General features: G+C 41.0%; 1 protein-coding gene across 4 annotated transcripts in view; it reads left to right on the forward strand.

Moving 5' to 3' along the window:
* The first annotated feature begins 11487 nt into the window (after positions 1–11487).
* The window catches only part of ST18 (ST18 C2H2C-type zinc finger transcription factor), a 210537-nt gene continuing 198298 nt past the window's right edge, over positions 11488–23726 (forward strand). For all 4 annotated transcript variants that reach the window (XR_013234132.1, XM_077352426.1, XM_077352429.1 and 1 more), the window contains exons 1-2: positions 11488–11616; positions 11882–12014. Coding sequence is in view for 3 of the 4 variants with exons in the window: in XM_077352426.1 (XP_077208541.1) it covers positions 11578–11616; positions 11882–12014 (172 nt within the window). In the remaining variant the exon portion in view is untranslated. The remainder of the gene's footprint in view (positions 11617–11881; positions 12015–23726) is intronic.

The following is a 23726-nucleotide window of genomic DNA, read 5'->3' on the forward strand; positions in this document are numbered from 1 at the left end:
CTTCCCACCACCTTCAGGCCCATCATTGGCCATTTTGGGAGGGGGGGGGGGTGAGTTGACATGACCATTTATGGTCATATCACTCAATAAATGTTTAACAAATTTTAAAAATATATTAAAAATAAATTAACTCCCACCTGTTTGGGAAACTCTTCCAGGGATTTCATGAAACCCTGGTTGAGAAAGCCTGGCTTAAGGCAAGCCCTAGTCTCTGACAAAAAAAGTCAGTTGAGTCTGAACATTCATATATGGATCTTAGTGAAACAAGCATACATTGTAAACAATACTTCTTATAGAAAGTAACAGCCTGTAAAAGATTTATGAATTTATTTCTTAATATGCTGAATGGTTCAATAAGCTTCTTTCAAGCAGGAAAAGCTGAGAGTCATGAGAGTTCCCTTCTAATATGAAGACAATGCCATCCAGTTACACTAGTGAAAATCTCACACCAAACTACTAAGACATATATCTTTCCTTACTAGAGGGAAAACGTTACATCTTCCCTCATGGAGATATCCCTTTTCCTTGTATCTCTGCAAGGAAGGAGGATAGAGACTTGCTTTTTAAGAAAATGAAAGCTGGAGATTCAGAGAAACTTTTTAAGCTCTCATTACAACACTATAATTATTTATCTATATTTTAAAGCTTTAAAAATAACAAGTGCCCTCTGGTGCCCCTGATAACAGCACCAATGAAAGCACACTCTCCTGAAAATCCTCATTATGTCAGCCATGTGAAGAAGGAAATAGACTCCACAACTGTAAAAATGCATAGGGAGGGCAGCGGCATAGAAAAACTCTGCCTAAACCAATTCAGTACTTGTCAACTGACACCCAAGAATATCAGGAGTAACTTAAACATGCTGAAAGTTCAGAGAGATTGCTGCTCTTACTATTATCATTAAAATGCTATCACTGGGATGGGCTTAGAGCTACAAAATCATCCTACCTGTGTTAGTTATAAAATACTAAAAATGTGCTCATGTGTCCCTCTTGTGGCACAAAATGATTTTTTCACCACTTGTTGATTCATAATGCAAATACTCCTGATGAAATACTGATTTTTAAAAATCTATTCCTATTGATGGAATCATTCTAACTGAGGCTGTTTGCTCTGTTTAGCTGGATCCTTTGTGGTTTTATGTAGGAGTCTGTTTCTGTAGGTGTCTGAAAAGACTTTACAATTTTAACCAAATGTCTCAGTCTACCACATATATTTCATATGTTGCTGGGGAATTGTGCTAGAAGTAGGGTCTGCACTGTGGGTTCCCTCGCATTCAGCCCATAACCACATCAGGATTGTTATCCTCAGATTACCATGGTGTGCAGACTGGGAGATGCTCATCAGGAATCATATAGCATCATAGACCGATTCCGCACCAGCAGCACTATATCGAGCTGCTTCCATGTGTTTGGGCCAGGGCAGGTTGCCCTGCCTCTTTCTGGGTCCAGACATGGGAACTTTTTCCTCACTGTATCTGGTCCACCCTAGATTTATGCCTCTGGATGAGGCAGCCAAGGTGGTGTAGTGGAATTGCATCTTTACACCGCCCGTGGCGCCGCGGGCGCCACGGACTAAATAAAACAGTAAGCCCTTGGAAGGCGGGCTGTGTACGGGATGAGGAAGGGTGCCGATTGGCCCCTTCCTCATGACAGACTATCGGAGGGACCAATCGGCAGGCGCGAAGCGCCTGCCGATTGGTCCCTCCGATTCCTTGCCGGAGCAACTGCGAGCCGCGCGTAGCGCAGCTCGCAGTTGCTCCAAGCCAGCCGGCCTCTAAGAACCTCTAAGCCAGTGGTCCCCAACCTTTATTAGGCTGGGGACCGGCAGGGCATCGGGCCGCGCCCGTGGGGGCCGCCCCCGCGGGGGCCGCGCCCGCGGATCGCATCGCCGGCACAAGAAGATGGCCGCCGGCAAGAAGACCGCGCCAGGGAGCCGCCCGCCGAAGGAGCTGCCCACCGCAAAGGAGCTGCCCGCCGAGAAGGAGCCACCCAAGGAGCTGCCCACCGCGAAGGAGCTGCCCGACGTCGCTACAGCCCTCTCACCGGTAAGCTACCTTTCCTCACCCTGCCCTCGCCAGTCCCTCGCTCTCCCCCCCCCCTGCTAGGGCCCATTGTATTTGGAATACAATGGGCTTTTTTACTAGTTACAACATAATTCCATTGTCTTAAAAATAATTTTAAAAAATGGCCAAGGTGGTTCTGCTGCACTGGCAAGAGTCATGGAGCCATTTAGGGCATTTTTTTTGTCCCACCTGAGACATGGTACTCACAGCTGCAGGTGAGGAGGAGACAGACCAGGATGGCTTGACTCTTCCCTTCCCAACAGCCCAGGAACAGCATAGGCCCCATTGGCACCCAAGGCACCCTACATAAGATGTTGAACCTTGTGAGAGAGATCTACTGGAACCATCTATCTTACTTTGCACACTCCCCACACTCTTCGAGGCACTTAACGTATAGGAAGAGGGCCAATATGGGGACAGACCACCTCTGAAATTTCCAAGCCAGTCCATTAAAGGCTTTATAGTTATAATTCCAATGCAGCTGCTACAACATCAAGACATTTTTGATACATGGCTTTCTCCTGGGGTGTCCTAGATAAATATGTATTCAAAGTAAAATGCTTATGCATTGTAAAAAGATGAGCTGTACCCCAACAACATAGATAATTTTGAAAATGTCCACACTTTATTACTAAATGCTTTTGTTTGTAATGGTCTGATTGTTTGATTTCAGGAATGAAAACTGTAGCCTTGCAATTGCATTTTATCTGTGTAAGGTAGATTTCCATGTAGTTTATCAGTTTTAAACAAAATCAAGTAAGAGTGATAAAGATTTTTTAGCAATGTTAAATAAGGCTACTAACTGGCCTAGAGGAAATGTCTCATCATCTCTTTAACTGAGTTTAATGGAATGTTATTTACTGGGTGGTATTACTTCCATGCCATGAAAAGCTTTGCCTGCCCATTTCCACAAACCACTATTACAGGACATTTTTTAATCTTCTGGTTGTTGACAACCCTAACCAGTGTGAAACATGTGGAAAGCTGTTTCAAAAGCTTGGCTTATACATGCTGCATAACAAGGTGATCAAGTCTTGGGGGCTTTTTGCACGCCTTCAAAATAGCACAATGGTTGCCAATTGAAAACGCTACTGATTTGCTGTTATGCACAACGTCGTCGACAGTCTGCCACACACCTGAAACCAATCTGCAAAAAGCGCTTCCTTGTAGCGCTTTCAGGGAAATCCCCAAAAGTGGATTCACCCTCCGGAAAGCGATACACTCCTGCAACCAATCTGCAACACTAGCGAAAAAGACCTGTGCGTTAACATTGTTGCGGTTTCTACAAAGTCCCTCCCCCTGGCTCTCTTCTCTGATCTTCTGGCGAAGCGATCGCCATTTTTTTTTCTCCAAGCGAGCGGGGATAAACGCACCAGCGTGCCTCTTTCAGTTTAGAGGCTTCCCCGGCTTCAGTCCCTCCCCTTCAGTCACTAAGCACAAAGAACAGAGAAGCCCGTTTGCTGATGTATTTTCACTTTATTTTTTACACATTCATTCAGCCGAAAATCGGGCCCGTGAGAGGGGGGGGGATTTTTTTTTTTCACTCGGAGGGAGCGTGGCAACGATCAAACGACAGCTCAAACACACTAGGCAGCTAGATGGGTCTCTCCGTTGCAACGAATTAACACAGATTCGTTGCAATGGGTCTGTTTGTTTTTTTTTAAACCTTTCTTAAAGGGAAAGGGGCTGTTTGGGAGCATGCTAACGGCTGTCCATTGGCTGCTTAACAGCCAGGGGCGGGACGAGCTTGGCAATAGCGCTTCCTTTCTAGCGATTTTTGCCGAGACTGGAAGCCTGTGGGAAACGCTACAAAACACAACTGGATTCCACTACAAAGGCAGGTATGCATAACGACGAATTCCACTATTTTAAATGGCGATTTTTCATTCAGTGACCAATTTGCTACAAAGATCCCGGTGCGTAAAGCCCCTTGATGTAGGAGAATGGATCGTATCACTTCCATATGCAGGCTGGAAAAGCCACATTTTAAAAACTCCCTTACCATGGAGTATTTCACAGGTGAAAATAGGGATTTGTCCTTCTTACACCAGAATCCTCTCCACAGCTACTCTGAACTGTTTCAGTTTATGTCAGCTTTTTAAAAATGTTGCCCATTTACCTAGCAACCAAGGTGAATGTATAATAATGTTTGTACTGGGTTATAACTGGACACACATGAAATTTATATTCCCCTCTTTTCCTTGCTTCAGTAGCATTAGCTATAGCTACTTAAAATTTTGATCTCTTTCTAAGGCTGTGACTCCCCATAATAGTGACATACAGAAAAGTATAACAAAATGGGACACACATAAGTTTAAAAATGTTTGTGTGAGACTAATTTCCCCAGGGAATGGAATGGATTCATAGTATATAATTATAGAAACCCATTTGGTTGTTCCTGTCTCATAAAGGCCCTCTCAGCCAGACCATCATAGGGATGAAAAGGTGTAATATTACATTAATTAGTATAGACTCATCATAGTTAGATGTTACCCAAAGAAGAGGTTTCCTAAGTAGTTTGAGGAAATTAGCTTCAATGACATGTTGTGGGAAGAGGTAACTGGGATTTCCACCAATGTTTACAGGGATTGTTCCCTTAAAGAAACTTGAAACAAACTAGTCAGATGTTCACTGAAAAGGCTTTTATTAAGGATAAATAAGGAGTACAACATACACATAAAATACACTGAAAACACACACACAAGGTCCACAGAGTTGGCAGCAAAATGACCAGTGTTTTATACAAGAAAAAGGGAAGTCTACATGCAAGTAGGGGTGTGTGGAGAGTCCAAGAACACAGAGACAGCACTGTGGTAAGATGCTCTTGATATAAGGGAAATATTTCCTAAGGCTATGCTGATGAATTTGCCCCCAAAACAATAATTTGATGAGTGTTCTGGAGCTGGATATGACTATGGGAGACATGTGATGAGATTTTCTGAAGTAAACTATAGATGTTGATGATCTTTTCAGTACTGAATGGGACAGCTATCAAGTCTGAGAAAGGTATTAAGGGATGCCTAATTAAGGTGAGTGGATGCAGGGAGAATTAGACTTAGAATTTGATTAAACTAGTTGCAGTTTCTTGAGAGACCTATTGTCCTAAATTATACATATCCCTGGGATGAATGAGGTCACCAACAGGTCAGCCACTCTTTTCCACACATTCAAACTAAATGTCCAGACTTATCTCTCTGGAGAATTTTCTCTGGCTTGCAACCTGTTTGGCCAGATGTTGTCCTTTTTGGCCAGATGTTGTATATGCTTTTAGGATTGGACTGGCAACTATTTCTGGGTCATTTTTGGCTGTTAGTGTGTTGCATTTAATATCTGAAATTATGTTGAAAGAAGGGTGTTTACGGTTTTCTATCTCTTAACTACCCTTCATTGAGAAGGGTATTTCACAGTAACTTGTGTTCAGTGCCTGTCAAGGGGAAGGGGACCCTGTTTTATATATTTTCTGCAACTGTTGGGGAAAGGAATTAAGTATTCCAAAATGCTTATATTAAAGAAAATCGGATGACTGAAGATAGATGCTATAAATAAAAACTTGAAACTGAGTTCTGCTGTTATTGTTTCTTTATTATCTGTTCCCTGCTTCTGGGATGATCTTTTTAATTCTCACCTTCAGTCTCTTTCAAAATAATAATAATGTTTTTCGTATTTCTCTTTGGAGGGATCTGCCTGCTGGAAAGCCTTTCTCCCTTGTCTGACCATCTCCCTGCTAGACACACTGTTTTTAACAAAATCTTTTAAAGAGCTGCCACTCCCTCCTGTCCTCTAAGTACTATCTTGGCAGGCAGCGCTGAGAGGTGGAGCTTGTTCTTTAAAAAGCTTGGAAATTATGCTGTTAACAATAAAGAAGTAAAGCAACAAGCCTTTTAAAAAGGGACTTGGAACAATCATCTCTTTCTACCACCTCTTTGCCCTTTGTCCTAAAGGCTTTTTATTATTTAAATTCAGCAAGTTACCCCCTTTCCAAATGTGAACAATTGGAAGTTTATGTGTTAAATAACATTGGGCTAAGGGGTCTATGAGTACATCTGCAGTAGCCTGGCACTGTTGTCTGTGGGAGAGACATATTTGAAGGCCAAAACAATGAGAAACCAAAGCATCAGCAGGTCTTATTTGGGGTAAAATATTTCTGATTTAAGTAATACATCAGCCCTTGTATCTTTTTTGAATTAATTATCCCCTCAGTTACGCTTTCCACAAGAGCAAACAGCAAGGAAGCAGGATTTTGACCTACTAGTACCTTTAAAAAATGTGGAAAACTATAATATGGTTGTTTTAGATATCTGCCTATAAGCGCCTTGATATTTCTACAGTGAAACAGCAGATGTCAAATGTGGACAATAAAGACAGAATAACCTGGCCAAATTTGCAGAACTCAGCACCTCTACATTCAGGAAAGCTGGCTAAATAATTCATTTTCTCTAGGGTAGAATGGAAATTTGAATATAAACAAACCATAAGCTCCACCTCCAGTTTATATGTTGACAGGTTCCTCTAAGCATTCCACACACATTGTATAATGCATGAAACAGAAAAACTACTTCCAAAGTGTATTATCCAATGTGTGCAGAATGAGTGCAGGCTGCCATATCTGTTTGCTGTAAAATGGCTAGATTTGAGTCTAGTAGCACCTTAGAGACCAACAAGATTTGGGGGCATGAACCTATGAAGGGAGCGCTGACTCCCAAAAGCTCATATCTCCAGAATATTGTTTGTCTCCAAGGTGCTCCTGGATTAAAATCTAACTAGTTTTCTCTAAAGAGTAATACTTCCATTTGAAACACAATTTATAGCTCTCTCTTTTTTCCCCTCCCCAATTTCCTCTAAGGAATATTTCATCTGTTTGAAATATGTTGAGAAATCTGGAAACTCTCCTGTTAATGAACCTGCCTTATGCACTTCAGTTACATAGTACAGCCCCCCTTTTGGTGCAGTTAAGGACAGAGATAGAATAGGTTAGGCTCCTTCCTTGTGTGCACATTAATTCTATTTTCACATCTACTAAGGTATTGCTGATTTTTTTAATTGTGTCAAAACTTGCAAAACCTGTTTGACCAGAAGAATGAGATAGAAGAAATGTTAATACAACTTGGGAACATTTACTCTCTCAATTTACTTTTCATTCTCTTAGAAGCTTGGATAGCCAAAAAATATTGAAAGTTTAAAAAGTGGTATGTATCCAGAAGTCCAGTACAATGTTCATTGTTCAATGTATATTAGGAAAAGGGGCATGTGGCATTATGTATGTAAAATAAATTAGAACTTTAACATTTTCAAATCCCTGAAGTCAAGGGAATGATTGACAGAAACTGTAACAATTCTGCAGCAAAATAACTTGCAGGTACCAACTTTGGACTCCATTGGCTGTCAGTTTGTTATAAAGTTCTGGAAGGAATGCTGGAAGATTCTTTATGAATCTTCTTGATAGTTTTATTTATCTTTTGAAGCATGCACTGTGTGACCCTACCTTCTGCAACTGGGACCCTTTCTGCACCGATCATTTACTTTTGATTTTCACAGTGTTGGATGTGGCTTGGGTTAATTCAGCAGTTCTGTGCGCAACTCTCCACAGATATGTTTTCTTCTGGGTTTTTTTCTCCTATGTTTATGGAGTATAAACTCTGTAACTCAAATAAAAAGGATTGGGGTGGGGTTCCGGGGAAGGAAATGGAACTAGCATTTTGAATAAACGTTCTGATCAGTCCAATTAGTAGTGGGTAAGTTTATGTTAACACAAAGGCATTTCCTCAAGTTTCTATGTTTACTTCTGTATCAGTTCTCACCAATCACCACCCCTCTCAACCCTGTAAAAAGTTGCAATGCATTTAATGTCTTGGCTATCCCATCCTCCCCATTCATAGTATGTAGACTCTTGTGGGCTATCCCATCCTCCCCACTTTCTCCTCCTATGCCATCCGTTTACAAGGAATCAAAAGCTAAATTCAGGGAATGTTTTAATTTACAGGGTGTTCTTTTGAGTTGACACTCAGCTTGTTTACTGGCTTGGGTGGGAGGGAGATAGCCTAGAGATAGAAATGTTGTTTGGTCAATTTTGCCTTTTGCCAGTAATCTTTTTCCATCACAGAACTGGCAAAATCACACTCCTCCTCCTTTCACCCTTCCAAGTTCTGCATGTAATTCTGGATGATTCCATTCCCATTTTTTTACTTTTGAAAAGCTCATTATTTTTGAGGCCCATAACTGCAGGGCCCAGACTCCCCCCCCCTCCCCGACCTGGTGAGCAGCATACAGGAAGTATGAAAATAATAGGCAAGGCACAGTAATCTGACAAACTTATGCATGAAGCTTTTCAGAATTAAAACTGGTGTAGTCAGCAGGGGAAAATGTAACTGGTGCACACAGTGGGTATCAAATTTAGGACCTATTCATCTGCATACAACTAGTCCATGATGAAAACCAGGGAAGCATTTCCCTGCTGCCCAGGGAAGCATTTTCCTGCTGCTTTCCTCTGTGTAGTCCACAGAAGATGGATGAGACATTTTTTTGCAAAGGAGGGACTGATTTTGGGTAGCAGAGCACAGGAGGGAGGGAGGGGGAGCCGTTGGGTCTGTCCGCTGAAAAGTTATTTTGATAACATTCTTCCTTCAAGGATACATGCACTTGCACACACACATGGACCACAATCACATACAATGGAACCCCCCCCTTCCTGGTGCCATTCTCCATTTTAAACTTTCAAAAATATCTTTCCCCCTATGGGTATAGATCATTTAATGTTCCTTAAGCAGCCTGCACTGCAACTGTGATGGTGAAAAGACCCCTGTCCCAGCTTCACCAGGAACAGGAAGCCTCTTTGCAAGCCGTGAAGTGAAATGGGCCCCTCATCATTTTTGCTTTGTGCATAAAAATAGAAGTTTCATGGTGCACGCCAAAGATTATAAGAGCAGGGAGGAATGTGAGTGGATAGTATATCCACTCTTAAAAAAAAACAGGAAAACAATGCATGGAATGTGCACTGAATCTGGAAGGATGGAAAATCAGTGCAGAACAACAACAACAACAAAAACCCAACAGAAACCATCTTGGAAAGCAGGGCTGAATGCAGAATGGGAAAAATAATCAGGCAGGGATGCATGGTGAACCCACTGGAAATCTCCAGGGCAGAAAATACCTTGGTGCTTGGTACGCCTTCCATCTACCTTATGCCTGATGCTAAACATGATGCTGATGGTTTTGACTTGCTGATCTCCCTTGGCTTAATGTTTTGTTGAGGTGTGCAGTTCTTTCATCTGATTCTACTAGTTTAACGGTTGTTATTTCTGGAAGCTTTATTGTTATCTTACTTCTCTGTTATTTAATATTTCTTTCCCTTGTTATTACTGTCCTTTTATTGTTATTTTATAATATAACGAAGGCTAGGTTTGTGTTTGTTTGATGCTGTTTTAGATACATTTTCCTTTGTGTTGATCTGTATCTTTTAACACTATGACAACTGCTTTGGGATCCTCCAGTGCAACTGTTACAAAACCCCAGCTCTACCTTATTTCAAACTCGTGTGTGTGTGTGTGGGGGGGGGGGGGCTAAACAAGAACACTATGGAAGACTATGGACTAAACAAGAACATACTTTAAAAATTTTACAACACTTCAGTATGTGTGTATGGTATTATATTTGTACTTTTTACACAGCTCAAGGTTAACATGGTAAATTTATAGCTAGATTTTTTTAACATGGAAAATTCATAAGAAGAAGAGCCCGTGCTCATATTCCTTTTTAATCTACCTGAGAAGTCTCAGGTAGAGTCTTAGAGTGGCATACAATCTACTGCTCGGTCAGAACAGCTTTAGCAGTGCTGTAGCGAGCCGAAGGTCACCCAGCTGGCTGCATGTGGAGGAGGAATGGTGAATCAAACCCAGCTCCCCAGCTTAGAAATCCAAGTTTCTAACCATTCACCAAGTCGAGACAGACATCAGGGTTCTCTGTGCAGGTCACTTTTATAAGTATATAAGATGTTAGCAGTGCCATTCTATATAGAGTTATACTCTTTAAGGCTTGTTGTCTTCAATAATGCAGGTGTAATTCTGCTTAGGCATCATAAATACAGCATTGTGAATATTTGGATACTGTTTTGAAATGTAGCTTTTAAATTAATTATACTTGTTTTCTGCCCTCTCTTCTGAGACTCAGATAGATTACATCATAATAAAATCACATATCAAATAAGATCACAGATAAAATATACAACATTACTAGATTAAATGCAATTAAAATTCAAAAGAAAAAAAATCAGCTGTCATTTGCCTAGATCCTCTACTTACTGGAAAAGGAGGAGAGGTGTATGTGTCATACCAGCCTCAGCTGATATTTAAGTTGGGGCTTTGACATATAAGTTGAGGCTCTGACAGGAAGACCAGCATTATTCAAATGTTGTTTTGGGCCTCAACTGGAGACCTGGTGGCACAGTTCAGTCTCACAGGCCCTGCAGAACCATTCAAGGTCTTCAAAGGCTCGGATCTCATTTGGGAGAATGTTCCACCAGGCCAGAGCCCGGGCCCAAAAGGCCAATCTAATATCCTTTAAATGAGAGAAAGAGAAACAATTATGTGAACGTATCACCAACACAGTGTTCAGAAATAAAGGTTCATATGACAGCCTCCCAGATCCAGATAGACATGAACATTCACATATATAGACTAACCTATTACTTGTATATTGCTGTCTATACTTTTAAATACAGAGAGCACTCCATGAACTTCAAGGAACAGGCTTGCCGATCTTTTTCTTTTTAATAGGATGTTTGGCTCCTCTGACTGAAACATATCACTTTGTACTTTGGAATGATCCATTTTTCTTTATTGCTTTTATAAGGAAAGAAAATAGAAATATAGATTTGACTTCATATACTCAAGCTTTGAAAACTGTTTTTCAGAATTCAATATTATGGCAATTGCTTCACACTCGCAGCCTGTCTCTGAAGTAAATCATACTCCAAAGCTTTGTGAATGCATTTGATGAAATGAAAACTTAATTGTATTTAAAATTTCACAAGTGTGAATTGGGCCCTGATGTTTAAAACTGAGATCCCAACTCAATTCCAATTCTAAATTGAAACCCCACCCTCATTTTGAAAAGAAAGAGCTTCAAGAAATAAAGCTGGCTTTGAGTGCTCATATGCACAAACCATGTTGATAAACTTTATTCTGTCCTAAAAACCCTCAAATCATAGGAACGGATCCCTCAAGAGAGAGAACACACAGAAAAAGTTGTTTACACAAGTGCCTTGTAGTGCCTGGCATCGGTGTCACCCCGTTCCATGCCCTACAACAATCAGCAAGCCTCATGGGAGATGTGACTACAGCTTGGGACATGGGACCATTTGTTCACTCACTTTCTGTGAAAAGAGTTCTAAAATGTGTTTTGAATAGACAGCATTTTCTTTGTGTGGTTAGTAAATAACACAGAGCAAAGTTAGTCAGCAAGTTACATAGCTTCTGCATTCTGATTCTTTGTGACTCTTTTGTGCCAAGCTTGACAGGATGTTTTTCACTAAATGGGACCTTGCTGCAAAACCAGAGGTGAGGAGGAAACATTAGGGGCTACTTAGAGAGGAAAAATAAATGAAGTTTGTGGTGATTTTACTTTTACTGTGGCTGCTGCATTGCAGTAGAGGTTTGGTTTTTAAAAAGTTTTTCAAAATACTCAAGACTATTTTTCAATGCGAAGTTATTAGTATATGAAACCATTAAGTGTTGGGTTCTTTTTGTCTTTAAAATGAAAAAGAAATGGGGAGAGCTGTTGCACAGCAGAAGAGGTACAGGAATACTTATGTTTTTAATTTAGAAAATAAAGAAATTGGATCCAGCATTCTTCATCAGCCTGAAAAACACAGGAACCAAAGGGAAAACTGTGAAGAAACCAACAAATGGAAGAGTCAGCGACCTCTGGGGCAACTGTATCCAATCCCCATGTAAAGGTAAGGTGGTGAAAATTTTATATTCTTAAATTATGGGTAGGAATACTAGGCTTGGCTTAGTTTACTGTTACAACCTTGTAACAGCAAGAAAGTTTCCTGATCTGTCAACACCCTCACATCATTCTGCTGGTGTATCCCCACCATTTTAGACGCACTTACTCAAATTTGAAGAAAACTGGCCCTGACTTCTTTCCTATAAGGTAGCATGCTTAGTATAACAGTGTTGTTTAAAAGAGATGATTCAAAGATGTGTAGTCTGTTGATGCTACTCTTAGGGAAGATAACAGGAAAGGCACTATGAAAAATGTAACCAGTGAATTTGTATTTTTAGTATTACTAGTTCTTTAGTTACAAAAGCAGTCAAACTAGAGCTACCTCCTTAAGAACAGGCATACCCTGGACATTATAGACATTCCAAGAATAACAAATTTGATTATAGTTGCTGACTTGGGGTTTGTATTGTAATGCTTCTGAAACTTATGTTTTATGCTAAAGTTTCCTCTTGTTCTTTTAACGGGAAATGTTTATATGTTTAACCTCAGAAGTGCATTTCTTATGATAAAAAAGAGAACATTGTTTTTAGAAAATCTGATAGATTGATAAGTTGATTTGTTTTCTACTGAAGAACTTTATTAATAGTTATACATTCAATTTGTCATATAGTGTTCTAACAAAATGTTTAGGGATGTTGCAGAGACCTTATTGTGGTTAAAAGGTAAAGGTAAAGGTATCCCCTGTGCAAGCACCGAGTCATGTCTGACCCTTGGGGTGACGCCCTCTAGCGCTTTCATGGCAGACTCATGCCAGTGCCTTCCCCAGTCACTACCATTTCTTCCCCAGCAAGCTAGGTACTCATTTTACCGACCTCGGAAGGATGGAAGGCTGAGTCAACCTTGAGCCGGCTACTGGGATCGAACTCCCAGCCTCATGGGCAGAGCTTTCAGACTGCATGTCTGCTGCCTTACCACTCTGCGCCACAAGAGGCTCTTTATTGTGGTTAGGCATGCCCATATATCTGCCCATTCAGTTCATACTCTGATCACAGTTATAAGTAGGGAGCTAGTTCTTCTGAATGAAGTTGGATGTAAAAATTTGTATGATTACACTGTTTTCTTGCATAATTAGACTTTATAACTGCTACCACCTGTTTGTCTTGACCATGATCTCCAATCTTTGAAATACTTAAAGAGGGCTATCATGTTCCCTCTCAACCTCCTTTTCTCCAGGCTGAACATTCCCAAGTCCCTCAACCTATCTTCATAGGGCTTGGTCCCTTGGCCCCAGATCATCCTCGTCGCTCTCCTCTGTACCCTTTCAATTTTATCTACGTTCTTCTTGAAGTGAGGCCTCCAGAACTGCACACAGTACTCCAGGTGTGGTCTGACCAGTGCAAGATTTTGTTCCAGTTTTTCCCAAATACTCCAATATACTTTCTTCTAGTTTTTACTGACTTTTTTGGTTTCCAGAAGGCTAGGACATTCTCTTCAGTACCCAAACCCCTTCGCCAAACACACTCTTCTTGAGTCTTAACTAGCTCTTAATATTTCACAAGGAAGTCTCTAATCACACCAGACCAGATATCTCTACACTCTTCAGAGCTATCTCCTCTTTTGATTGGGTAGGGAAATTCTTCTCTCACTAGAAGATTTATTCCCTTTCCTTGGCATGAATGGGAGTCTCACCTTACTATCCACTCTTCCTTGCCAGTACTCCCAGTACTCCATCTGTGTTACGCTGCTCTCAGTCAAGGCTCAATTCAGACATTGTCAGTATTTGACTCTTCTCAGCTAAAGCACTCAGCTCTCAACTCTTTCTCTGTTCAGCTGGTGATACCCAATCAGATTCCTTGAAGCAAACTGTCACTCAAGGCTGTCTGTTTCTGTGAAGAATTAACCCTTCACAATCTTATATTTGTTTATACAATACTTCTTGTAAAAAGCTTGTAAAAGTAGAGTCCAAAAATTGTTGGTTAAAGGATGCATCTAATTGTACAGCTACAAAGTGGGGACAGACAGCAAGAGAAGATGGACAGAAAGTAATTCCAATTATATGTTACATTTGTATGTTTATGTTCAATATATAGGGACTGGAATGGACATGACACTAGGGGACACCATCCTTTCTCTGGTAAATGATTTTTAATTCTTGAACAAGGCAAAAGAAACTTCAGAATGCAATGTGCAGGTGCTAACCATGTGTGTACAAAACCGTCACACATGGTTCTGTGCTTGCAATGAACTTTGTCAGGAAATATCTAGGTGATCTGATCGAAGGTGTGTGTGTGTATTGTTTCTGAAATTCTCAGCCTACCTCATTGTGGAAGATATTTCTATCGCACATATGTGACCTAGCACACACTGTTTTTGTATTTCTGCATTCAAATAAATACACATGAATATTTGCAGTCTAGAATACGTTGGGAGAAGTCCATAAAGAATTTGGGGGGAGGTGAAGGGTTGTTGCTTTTAGAATTTTTGCAGCTAGTGCATTTATTTGATAGTTACATTTATTAGCTTTGATTTTGTTAAGACAATATTATGTTGTGTGTCAGGGCAACAATCTGTAAGATGCTGAAGTTCACCAGTTTGAGTTCATTTTCTTCTCCAAGTAATCCACCAGAGGTCAGTAGAGAGTGCTGAAATGGAGTTTCTTTGCTGATTATATGAACATGAAGTAGCCAAAGTTAAAACTGCAATTTTTAAAGGTCAGTATTATAATTTGTGTGACCCATACATCGTTCTGACCAGAGCATGTTAATACACATGGAAAACACTCATAGAACAGTGTTTAAATGTCATTTAAACAATACATATTTAAATGCACTGATTTATTTTAAAGCAAGTATTTAATTTTGGTCCAGTGAAATGTTCGGCCTGATTTGGAGATGAGAGTGAAGGTCTGAGCCTCACCATGTTATGCAGCCTACTGGGTTGCAGCTGACCCTCATCCTGAACACTCCCTGAAGTGACTGTGAACACGGAGACTGGATCAGTTCCTAACACGGTGTCCTGGTAACTCTGGCCACTTTCCTTGCATTCCTGCTCCAGTGGCACAGTTTTGCCTAAATGGTGCCTTGGGGTCTGAGAGAGAGAAAGGTGGGGTATATCAATGTTCCAAATAAATAAATAAAATGCAGGTGATGAGAGGCTGAGCCTGATCACATCAGTGAGCAGAACCTCCTTTCTGTCCTGAGGGGCACACCTACAGAAATGTCCCCAAAATGTGAATTAAGAAAGAGAAGGAATAGATGTGCTGGTACATTGGGAGAGGGGGAAAATTTACTTTGTCAGTGAGAGGAAAGGAAGGATCTGGGATATTGAGGGAAGGGGTGGTATGGTGCCGACTGTTTGTGGAAGGTTAAAAGAAAGTGATGCTTGGAAAATATACATCAATCAGTCTGTTTTTCCCAGTAGTGAGCTATCTTTTTGCTAGAATCTGTGGCCTTGGCAGTGTGCAATATTATGTATGTCATACCAGGAGGCATGATGCCTTTTAGCTGGGGTTGTTGTACCACTTCAGCCCCTGTCATTTTGGAATATGGCTGAAGGGGGTGGAGTTTCCTGTACTTGTAGTTAGTTGTGTTCTGAGACAATACGCTAGCTATGCTTAAGGCCTGCTGAGCTTCATTTCACCACTACCAGACATAGTATGCAGAAAGTTCTGAAACCATTTCCCCTCCCCCCCAGCAGTTATACATAATTACTGGCAGGAGGGCAATTCGGCTCCAATAATGACGCACACAACTGTCATACGGCTTCATCATATGCCACAGTTCTATTAACCCAACCCAAACCAAGTGTTGGCATTGCAGAGGAAGCAGCCTGGCCAATGGGTCAGATGACCCTAATAACATTGGTCCCCAGTAACCCTGAGGTGTTTCCTCCCCCTGTTCCCAGCCGGGAACAAGGACCTGCTAGGTACCTCCACCGGGATGTGTCCACCTGGGGCACCAAGAGGAGGTGCACACCTCCCTTCGTCCTCCCCAGGCCACCTGGCAGTGCAAGCCCAAGGCCTCCCCAGCCGGGTCGGCCCTTCACTCTCTCTTTACTTACATGCCAACTGGAGCAGCGGGACAGTAAGATAAAGTCATTTAGAAAAAGATTCCTCTTTAGCCAAGGCAAACTCAGACATCCCCTTGTCTCTATTGTCCCTCCACCCACCAGCAGGTGGTCCTCCAGTACTTCATGTATGTGCTTGGGAATCCAAGCCCTGTCTCCCTGCAGATGTACCCTTTTCATTCTGTTTTGCCTGCATGAACTGGCCAGGTGCAACCCTACCGGTTGGTCTTTTGATCTTCTGCACATGTGTTTGCAGCACAGGGCCTCCTTTCCCTGTGAAAGCCCAGGTGAAGGAGCTTCACAACTCATGCAAGGGTAAAGAGCCCTGAGTAAGTGATGTGTATGATTTTCCCTCATGATAGTATCCCTCCTGATGCTTGACTTCTGTTTCCTGATCCCAGAGCTATTTTTGGTGCCAGTTGTCCTTGCACAGGTGAGGTTATATAACTAGCTCCTTCCTTCCTTATCCTCTGACTCTAAAGGTACATGATAGTGCCTTGCTGTCATGCAGCTCCTTGCTAGGTGACCTCATGCTCTGTGGTTCCCTGCTGCTATCTGGGAATTTAAGCTGGGTCCTAGGTTGGACTGGGTAGAAGATCATCAATGTGGGCAACTATGTATTCAGTACAGTGGGTACTGAAAAGAGCAGCTCAAATCAATGTAACAATTTTGGGCCAAGCTATGGATTTACTAGTATATAATTTGTCAGACTCTCCTGCAACATCTTGCATGTGTGTGTGCGCACCTGGGAAGTGTTTTGTTGTTGCGCGATGAACTACTGATCCTTTTCAGGTCACATTTTCCCTCCAGAATTTTTGTGGTTGCAGAAAAGTTTGAAATAGATGACTTCCTTGTTTACATTCCTACTTTTGCTTTTGTCCTAGAATGCAATAGGCCAAACTATTTGTGTTGCTTCAATGAATTTTGTTTACAAGCCAAATTACATAAACATCTGGTCTGTTTTGTAACATATGGAGTGTCAAATGCCTTAAAATTTGCTGATAAAAATAACCTGAGTAGATAAAGAGTGACTTCAGCTAACTCTTGTCATATTCACAGTTCTACACTGTAAAGTGGCTGTAATTGTTGCTTCTTGATCTGATGCAGTAGCAGGGAATCAGTTGTATAATCCTGTCCCCTTCTGTTTTGACCCCTGGAATGACACAGGATGTACATTAAAATTAAAATGCACAGTTTGTTGGAGAAATCTGTAGATACTGTCTGCTCTAACATTAATGCAGCATGAAGTTGAAGCATCTGTTATTTAACCTGCGAGCACATTCCCCAGGATTCATAATACTTCCTTTATGTTTAAGTAACATCTTTGTGTTTAACAATCAGAAAGTTTGCACTCAAAACTATATTTAACTTCTCTGAAATTAATGTGTATAGTCATTTGAATTGTTCTCATTTATTCTGTAGCAGGTGTTACTCGCACCTGCTTGAAAGCATTTCAAAAACTCAGAGGCTGTAAGTTGGAGCCAAAGTCTTCAACCCAAGGTATTCATTTTCCATTTGAAATTTGTATTGCAATGTACATAAGATAGTCAAAGCTGCATTTACAGGTCCAGCTGTCTGATTTATGAGGCTCACTCCTGCATACTGTATCCTGCAAAATCAACTATCACATTTGCATTGCAACAAGAGGTTTTCTAAGACACAGTATGTGGTGAAGAGCACTACATATTGGCAAGCCAAACTGATCCTTTGCAAGTCAAGAGCTGCAGAATGGCTTAATTTCCAAAGCAGTATGGGCCCTAGGACTAAGAACCATATGTGCTATGCGGCACATGTATTTGTAGGTTTAAATCAGACTTGTGTAGCAAAAACAGGAGTTAAGAGCTTTTTGTAATATTAGTTCTCAGATGATTAATTGGACAGTAACTGAAGGTTGCAGAATTCTGTGGTTACTTGCCAGACTGCTGGGTTTATCAGTTTGTAATATTAAGATATTCTGACACTATAGAAATTATGGTATGGGATAAGCCCCAATCTTATTGGATGCCTTTGAAAACAGACTCTGGCTTTTATCTTCAGCTCTCCACCTGTAACTTGGAAATAAAAGCAATACTCCAGATGATTAACCATTCTTGGGAACTCTAGACCATATACTCATGCCTGCCAGTAGAAACTCTGAAATAGGGATGAACAAAACTCAAATAGTTTCTGTTTTTATGACATATACTTTTGCTGATTTTTTAAACCTAGCATGGCCCTAAAATGAAAGAAGGTTTTTATGGGCCTTTTTCTAAAAACCCATTTTTCCAACTTCAGAACCATGCACAGTAGAGCGGATGGATCCTATATGTTTTTATTTCCTTTGGGGGTGGGGTGAGTCAGTTCTACTGTTTTGTGGGGGGTTACTTTATGAGATTCTTTCAAGGGCACCACAGCTAGGTGTCATCTAGGAAGAGGAGCAGGGGGCTGGATAAGCAGACACATTCCTTGCCAAATAAGCAATGTGTGATTATATCACATTTCACCAGACTTTTGTAGAAGCAGAAGAAGACTTGGTTCTTATATACTGCTTTGCTTGACCAGAAGGAGTCTCAAAGTGGCTTCAGTCACCTTCCCTTTCCTCTCCCCACAACAGAAACCCTGTGGAGTAGGTGAGGTCGCTGAGAGAGCCCTGCTATTACTGCTCGGTCAGAACAGCTTTATCAGTACTTTATCAGCCCAAGGTCACCCAGCCGGCTGCATGTGGGGGAGTGGGGAATTAAACCCAGCTCACCACATTAGAAGCTGCTACTCTTAGCTTACACCAAGCTGCATGTGGGCAGCCCCATATAGCCGTATACTTTTCTGAATAGTTGGGGGAAATGGTTTATCTGTACCATTGTTATTTATTTATTTATATATTTTATTTATTTATTTAATCTCTTCCTTTCTTCACAACAGGCATCCAAAGGGGCTTGCATCATTATAGTTTATATCCTTCCCTGGGGTCATAGATGTAACACTTAGGTCCATTCTGCACATCTCCCAATGTTGCTGGATGTCCGCGACAACCCGAACCGCTACAATTTGTAGTGGAATTTTGACATTCGCACAGTGCAAATTGTAGTGCAATATTCATGCACCCGTATTGCTTTTTTGGTAACACACATGTTTCCAGTCTTGCAGGAATTGCAAACAAGGCACTCTAAATTTGTGGCACTTCTGCCTGCCTCAGCCCATCAATCAAACTGAAGAGCCAGTCAAACAGATTGCCCTGGTGGCTCCGAAATGCTCTTTACATTTTATTTTTAAAAAATCCAAAAACACACATGACAACGAATATGTGTTAATTCATTGCTTCTTTGCTTCACACGGAACTGTATTTCGTTGTAATCCCCCCCCCCCCCAAAATGGCTTTTTACACAAGGCTAAACCAGGGGGGAAGTATTCATTGGAGATGGAGAAAAGCCCGCTGAGGGAGCTTTCACAGTTCCTCCATCCACGCTAATTAATACAGCCTGCTGGTGGACATGCATGTAATCATTGACACGTCTCCAAGAAAAAAAACATGCAATGCATGTTAGTGCAGACAGGACAACATTCGGGCACACGGTGAGCAAGGGACTCTGTGTTGTTATGATGCTCACTTTGAAAGTTTATTCGACCTTCTGTCGAATTAAAAGCATGCTCACTTGTTCGTTGCTTTATACGGTTTGTCGGGGGGGGGGGGAAGGCATTCCCATCTCCTGGAAGCTTGGGGATGGGAGCGGAGGAGGGACCTTCTTCTTAACCTTATTTTGAGAACACACATGTCTTTTGCTGATGTGTTGCAGGTTGTTCTCAGGAGTCAAACGCTTTTTCTAGGGAGAATCCCTCCGAAGTGCTATAAAAAAGCTAATGTTGCGGGAGTATTGCTGGAGTGGTATGGTTTGTGTATGACATCGTGCATAATGTCAAAAATGTAGCATTTACAAAGTGTTACAATTCAGCTACATTGTGGAATGGACCTTAGTATAGTTAATGGGTTCATAGCAAAATGCATTAATTCATAACAATTATAAAATGTTGAATAATAAAACCATTGGAATAATGGGGGGAAATATAAGAAATCTCCCTTTGCAGATATGCATTTTGTATAGAATTTCCTAAATACATAATGACAATTAAAAAACAAAACCCCAAAAAGTTAGGAATGACAATTAAAAAACAAAATGCCAAAAAGTTAGGAGTCACTAGAAATAGCCACTGGCGAACTTACATCTGCATCAAATGATCATTTCAATATATTTACAAATAGATCTCATACAGTGTATACAAGAAGTTCTACTCATACATTATATGTATCATCATGATAGTGATATCAGTAAACAGGATGACGGCGAGTCCTACTTAAGTCACTGGCATTTTGTTAAAACATCATTTCCCGTCAAATAACTGAACACTGGAGGAGAAAAAACACTGTATTATTTCTGAAATGCGTGGTGGGGATGGTGGAATAACTATCCTGTATAAACCATTTGAGAAACATGTAATTACGATAGGAATATTTTTTCCAAGAATGGGAAAAATCTTTTTGTTTGTTTGTTTGTTCCCCCCTTCCCATATCTAAAATGTATGAAGCTATCTCTGGATTGGTATAATTTTGAGTTCAGTCTGCACCTGTGGCCTTTGGACCTAATGTTTATGACAGATGGACTAGGCTATATTTGAAGAATTTATTGTAGAATCCTTCTGTATGTATCTGTGCCACGATAGACATTGGACATGGCCCATGGGTATATTTATTAGTGCAGCCTTCCTTTCCACACTATGCCTCCCATGCCCGTATACTTTGAGCCCAAAGCTTCATTTTGATAGGATAATGCAACAAGAATGAATACCTATTGTTATCTTTTCCTTATTGGTGGTGGAATTTGGTGGGTGATGAAGGGAAGTGATAGATCCCATTATCAATGAGTCTGTACCCTCTCAGTAGCAGAACAGAAAGCAAAAAAAAAAAAAGCAGAAGAAACAAGAAATACAACAGAGACAATGGCATAACTGTTAGAAGGGGGGGGAACTAATACTTGGACCTTAGGGCTCAACTCAAACAAAAGTTTGAAACCAGAGCACAGAGACAAGCAGCCTGCCTGCCACAAAACTTTCTCCATGAAAAAAAAAAAAACAAGATGAAGAAAGAGCAATGAAAGGCCATTTGAATTGCATGCCAGCTCCATATTTCAGTTACTAGGAGAAGGCCTTCAAAGCAAGTTTATGAGCAACTAATGATCCCACATGGAGAAGGACAATTCCCCATATCACAGTTAGTGACCATTTTATCTCTGTTCATAAGAGGCCCTTTATGCCTCCGGGAGCAGGATTTGAGAATATTTAATGAACTGAAATGGGGAAAGTCCTATTCCCTCTTGGTGATTTGGATCAGCCCAATGTATTCAGGAGTGGGACAAGACTATTGCACTGTCAGCTGAGGCAAAATAATTGCCGTTTGTGCCTCTGTATGGTATAAGAAGCTGGCAATAATAAATGTGCCAAATACAAGGGGACTGGGTTGGCCTTAGAATAGGACACAAGTGTTGAATATCAGATTCACTAGGACAAGGGTTACTATTTACCGTAATAGTTAAGATATGTATGAAGCATTACAAAAAAGATTAAGCAGACAATTTTCATATATCCTAGATTCTGTTGACTGAGTACTGAAAATGCAAAACACTTTTAGTGTTATGGCTATGGTTTACAATCCTAAGAATATTCTCCTGGAAACAAGCCCCACTGAATAAAGTGGAACTTATTTCTGAGTGAATCTGCTTAGAATTACCTCTTCGTTTGATATTAAATAGTTTGATGGAAAAACCTTTGATTCACAGGGTAGTGACCCATAATAGAAAAGATGCAAGGGGGAAATTTTACCAAGCATTTTGAACATTTCAGTTCTTTTACTGTCTGATTGTAAAGATCAAACAAAATTTACAGGTCCATGCCTATTAATGCATTATTACATGATTTGTAGAATTGTGAACCTAGGCATTTTACAAGCATGAATCACGTTTTACTGGGTATGTTTTCATGTTTTCATATTATTCGGGTACATGTTGATCTTTTATGTCACTGACTAGTATAAATTACTCATCCTTTTTAATGAAATGTCATTTGAGCATTTTGTTTGGTAAGACAAAGCAACAATAAGAATTTCGCAGAAGAACAGAATGTATTATTTATGTCACTCTTTTAAAGAAAACATGCTATGATATTCTTCTACCTGTTTCTAATTATCTCACATTGACATAAAATGCTAGATTGTGTGTATATGTTTACATCATAGCTCTAAACTCCTAATTATAAAAAATAATTAAAAATAATTAAAAAATAATCTTCTTTGTTGACATATTTTCACATTGGTCATGAATTAGAGTTTTATATGGAACTACATTTGTGGACGAGGGGCAGAGGGGAAGGATGTGCAGATGAAGCCATAAAAAACAAGACCATAGCAATTTGGGTAAAACTGGCCACAGCTTTTATTGATTACACCGTAGGAGCTTTGGCCATGTATGGGGATGGATCCTGAATCAGACATGATGCTTTCTACCCAATGATCCCCCATACTCCCAGCCTACCTTCTTGGGAGCATCTAAGGATCAGCAAAGCCACCCACAGGAGCCACATGGGTGATATCCACTACATAGTTCCCCTGCCACAGTGTTGAGAGCCCTGCCAACAGCCCCCAAGCTGGGCATGCCAGTGAATTGGTTCCACCCCAAACCCTTAAGGATGTCCCCAGAACTATGGGCTAAGGCCCAGGTGACCACAATCTTAACAGAGGGACCTGGCAAACTGGATGATGCAGCCTACTGGATGTCAGGCAAACTAGATGGTCACATTGCTCCCTCACCTGGCCCGGCATCAAGGTACTGCATCAAGGTACATCTTAGCCATGTTAGCACTTTCCTTGTCATCAAACAATACTTTTAAATTCCCCAAGTGTTTCTATAGATGCTCCCATCACAGCTCTTCAGTCTGGCGGCCTCGTCTCTGAGGATGGAGAGGATTTCCTTAGAGAGGCTATGGACAAAAAGGCAGAAACTGCCCTGCCTCCCACCACACAGGACAGGAAGTTGAAAATTAGTCCTGCCTCCCAGTTAAAGTGGCGGGAAACACCCACCGAGGCATCCTCCTGAATGTCAAGGGAGAACTTTGAGTGCATATTAGTTAGGGATCTTGTGAGGTTTTGGCCAGAATGTTTTTGACAGCTGGTTGACTCAGCCTTCCATCCTTCCGAGGTCGGTAAAATGAGTACCCAGCTTGCTGGGGGGTAAACGGTAATGACTGGGGAAGGCACTGGCAAACCTCCCCGTATTGAGTCTGCCATGAAAACGTTAGAGGGCGTCACCCCAAGGGTCAGACATGACTCGGTGCTTGCACAGGGGATACCTTTACCTTTACCTTTTACTCAGCTGTGATCCCAAATACATCAGCTTGGAAGCATGATTCATTGAAATCAATAGGGCTTGCTTGGAAGTAAATGGGTGTGGGGTTATCGTATTAGTCTACCAGCATAATGGCTCTTTTGAGACATTATATTCCTGGCTCTTTGGCTATGCATATGAGACAAATGCACTACACAATCCTTTCGATATGTGCAATCACTGTTTCTTTTGAAAGGGGTGACAATGTAAATAATGCAATTTGGAATCATGCGTTTTGGGCTCTAGCTTCA

The sequence above is a fragment of the Paroedura picta genome, chromosome 9 (assembly GCF_049243985.1).
Source record: "Paroedura picta isolate Pp20150507F chromosome 9, Ppicta_v3.0, whole genome shotgun sequence".
In the NCBI taxonomy this organism is placed as follows: Eukaryota; Metazoa; Chordata; class Lepidosauria; order Squamata; family Gekkonidae; genus Paroedura; species Paroedura picta.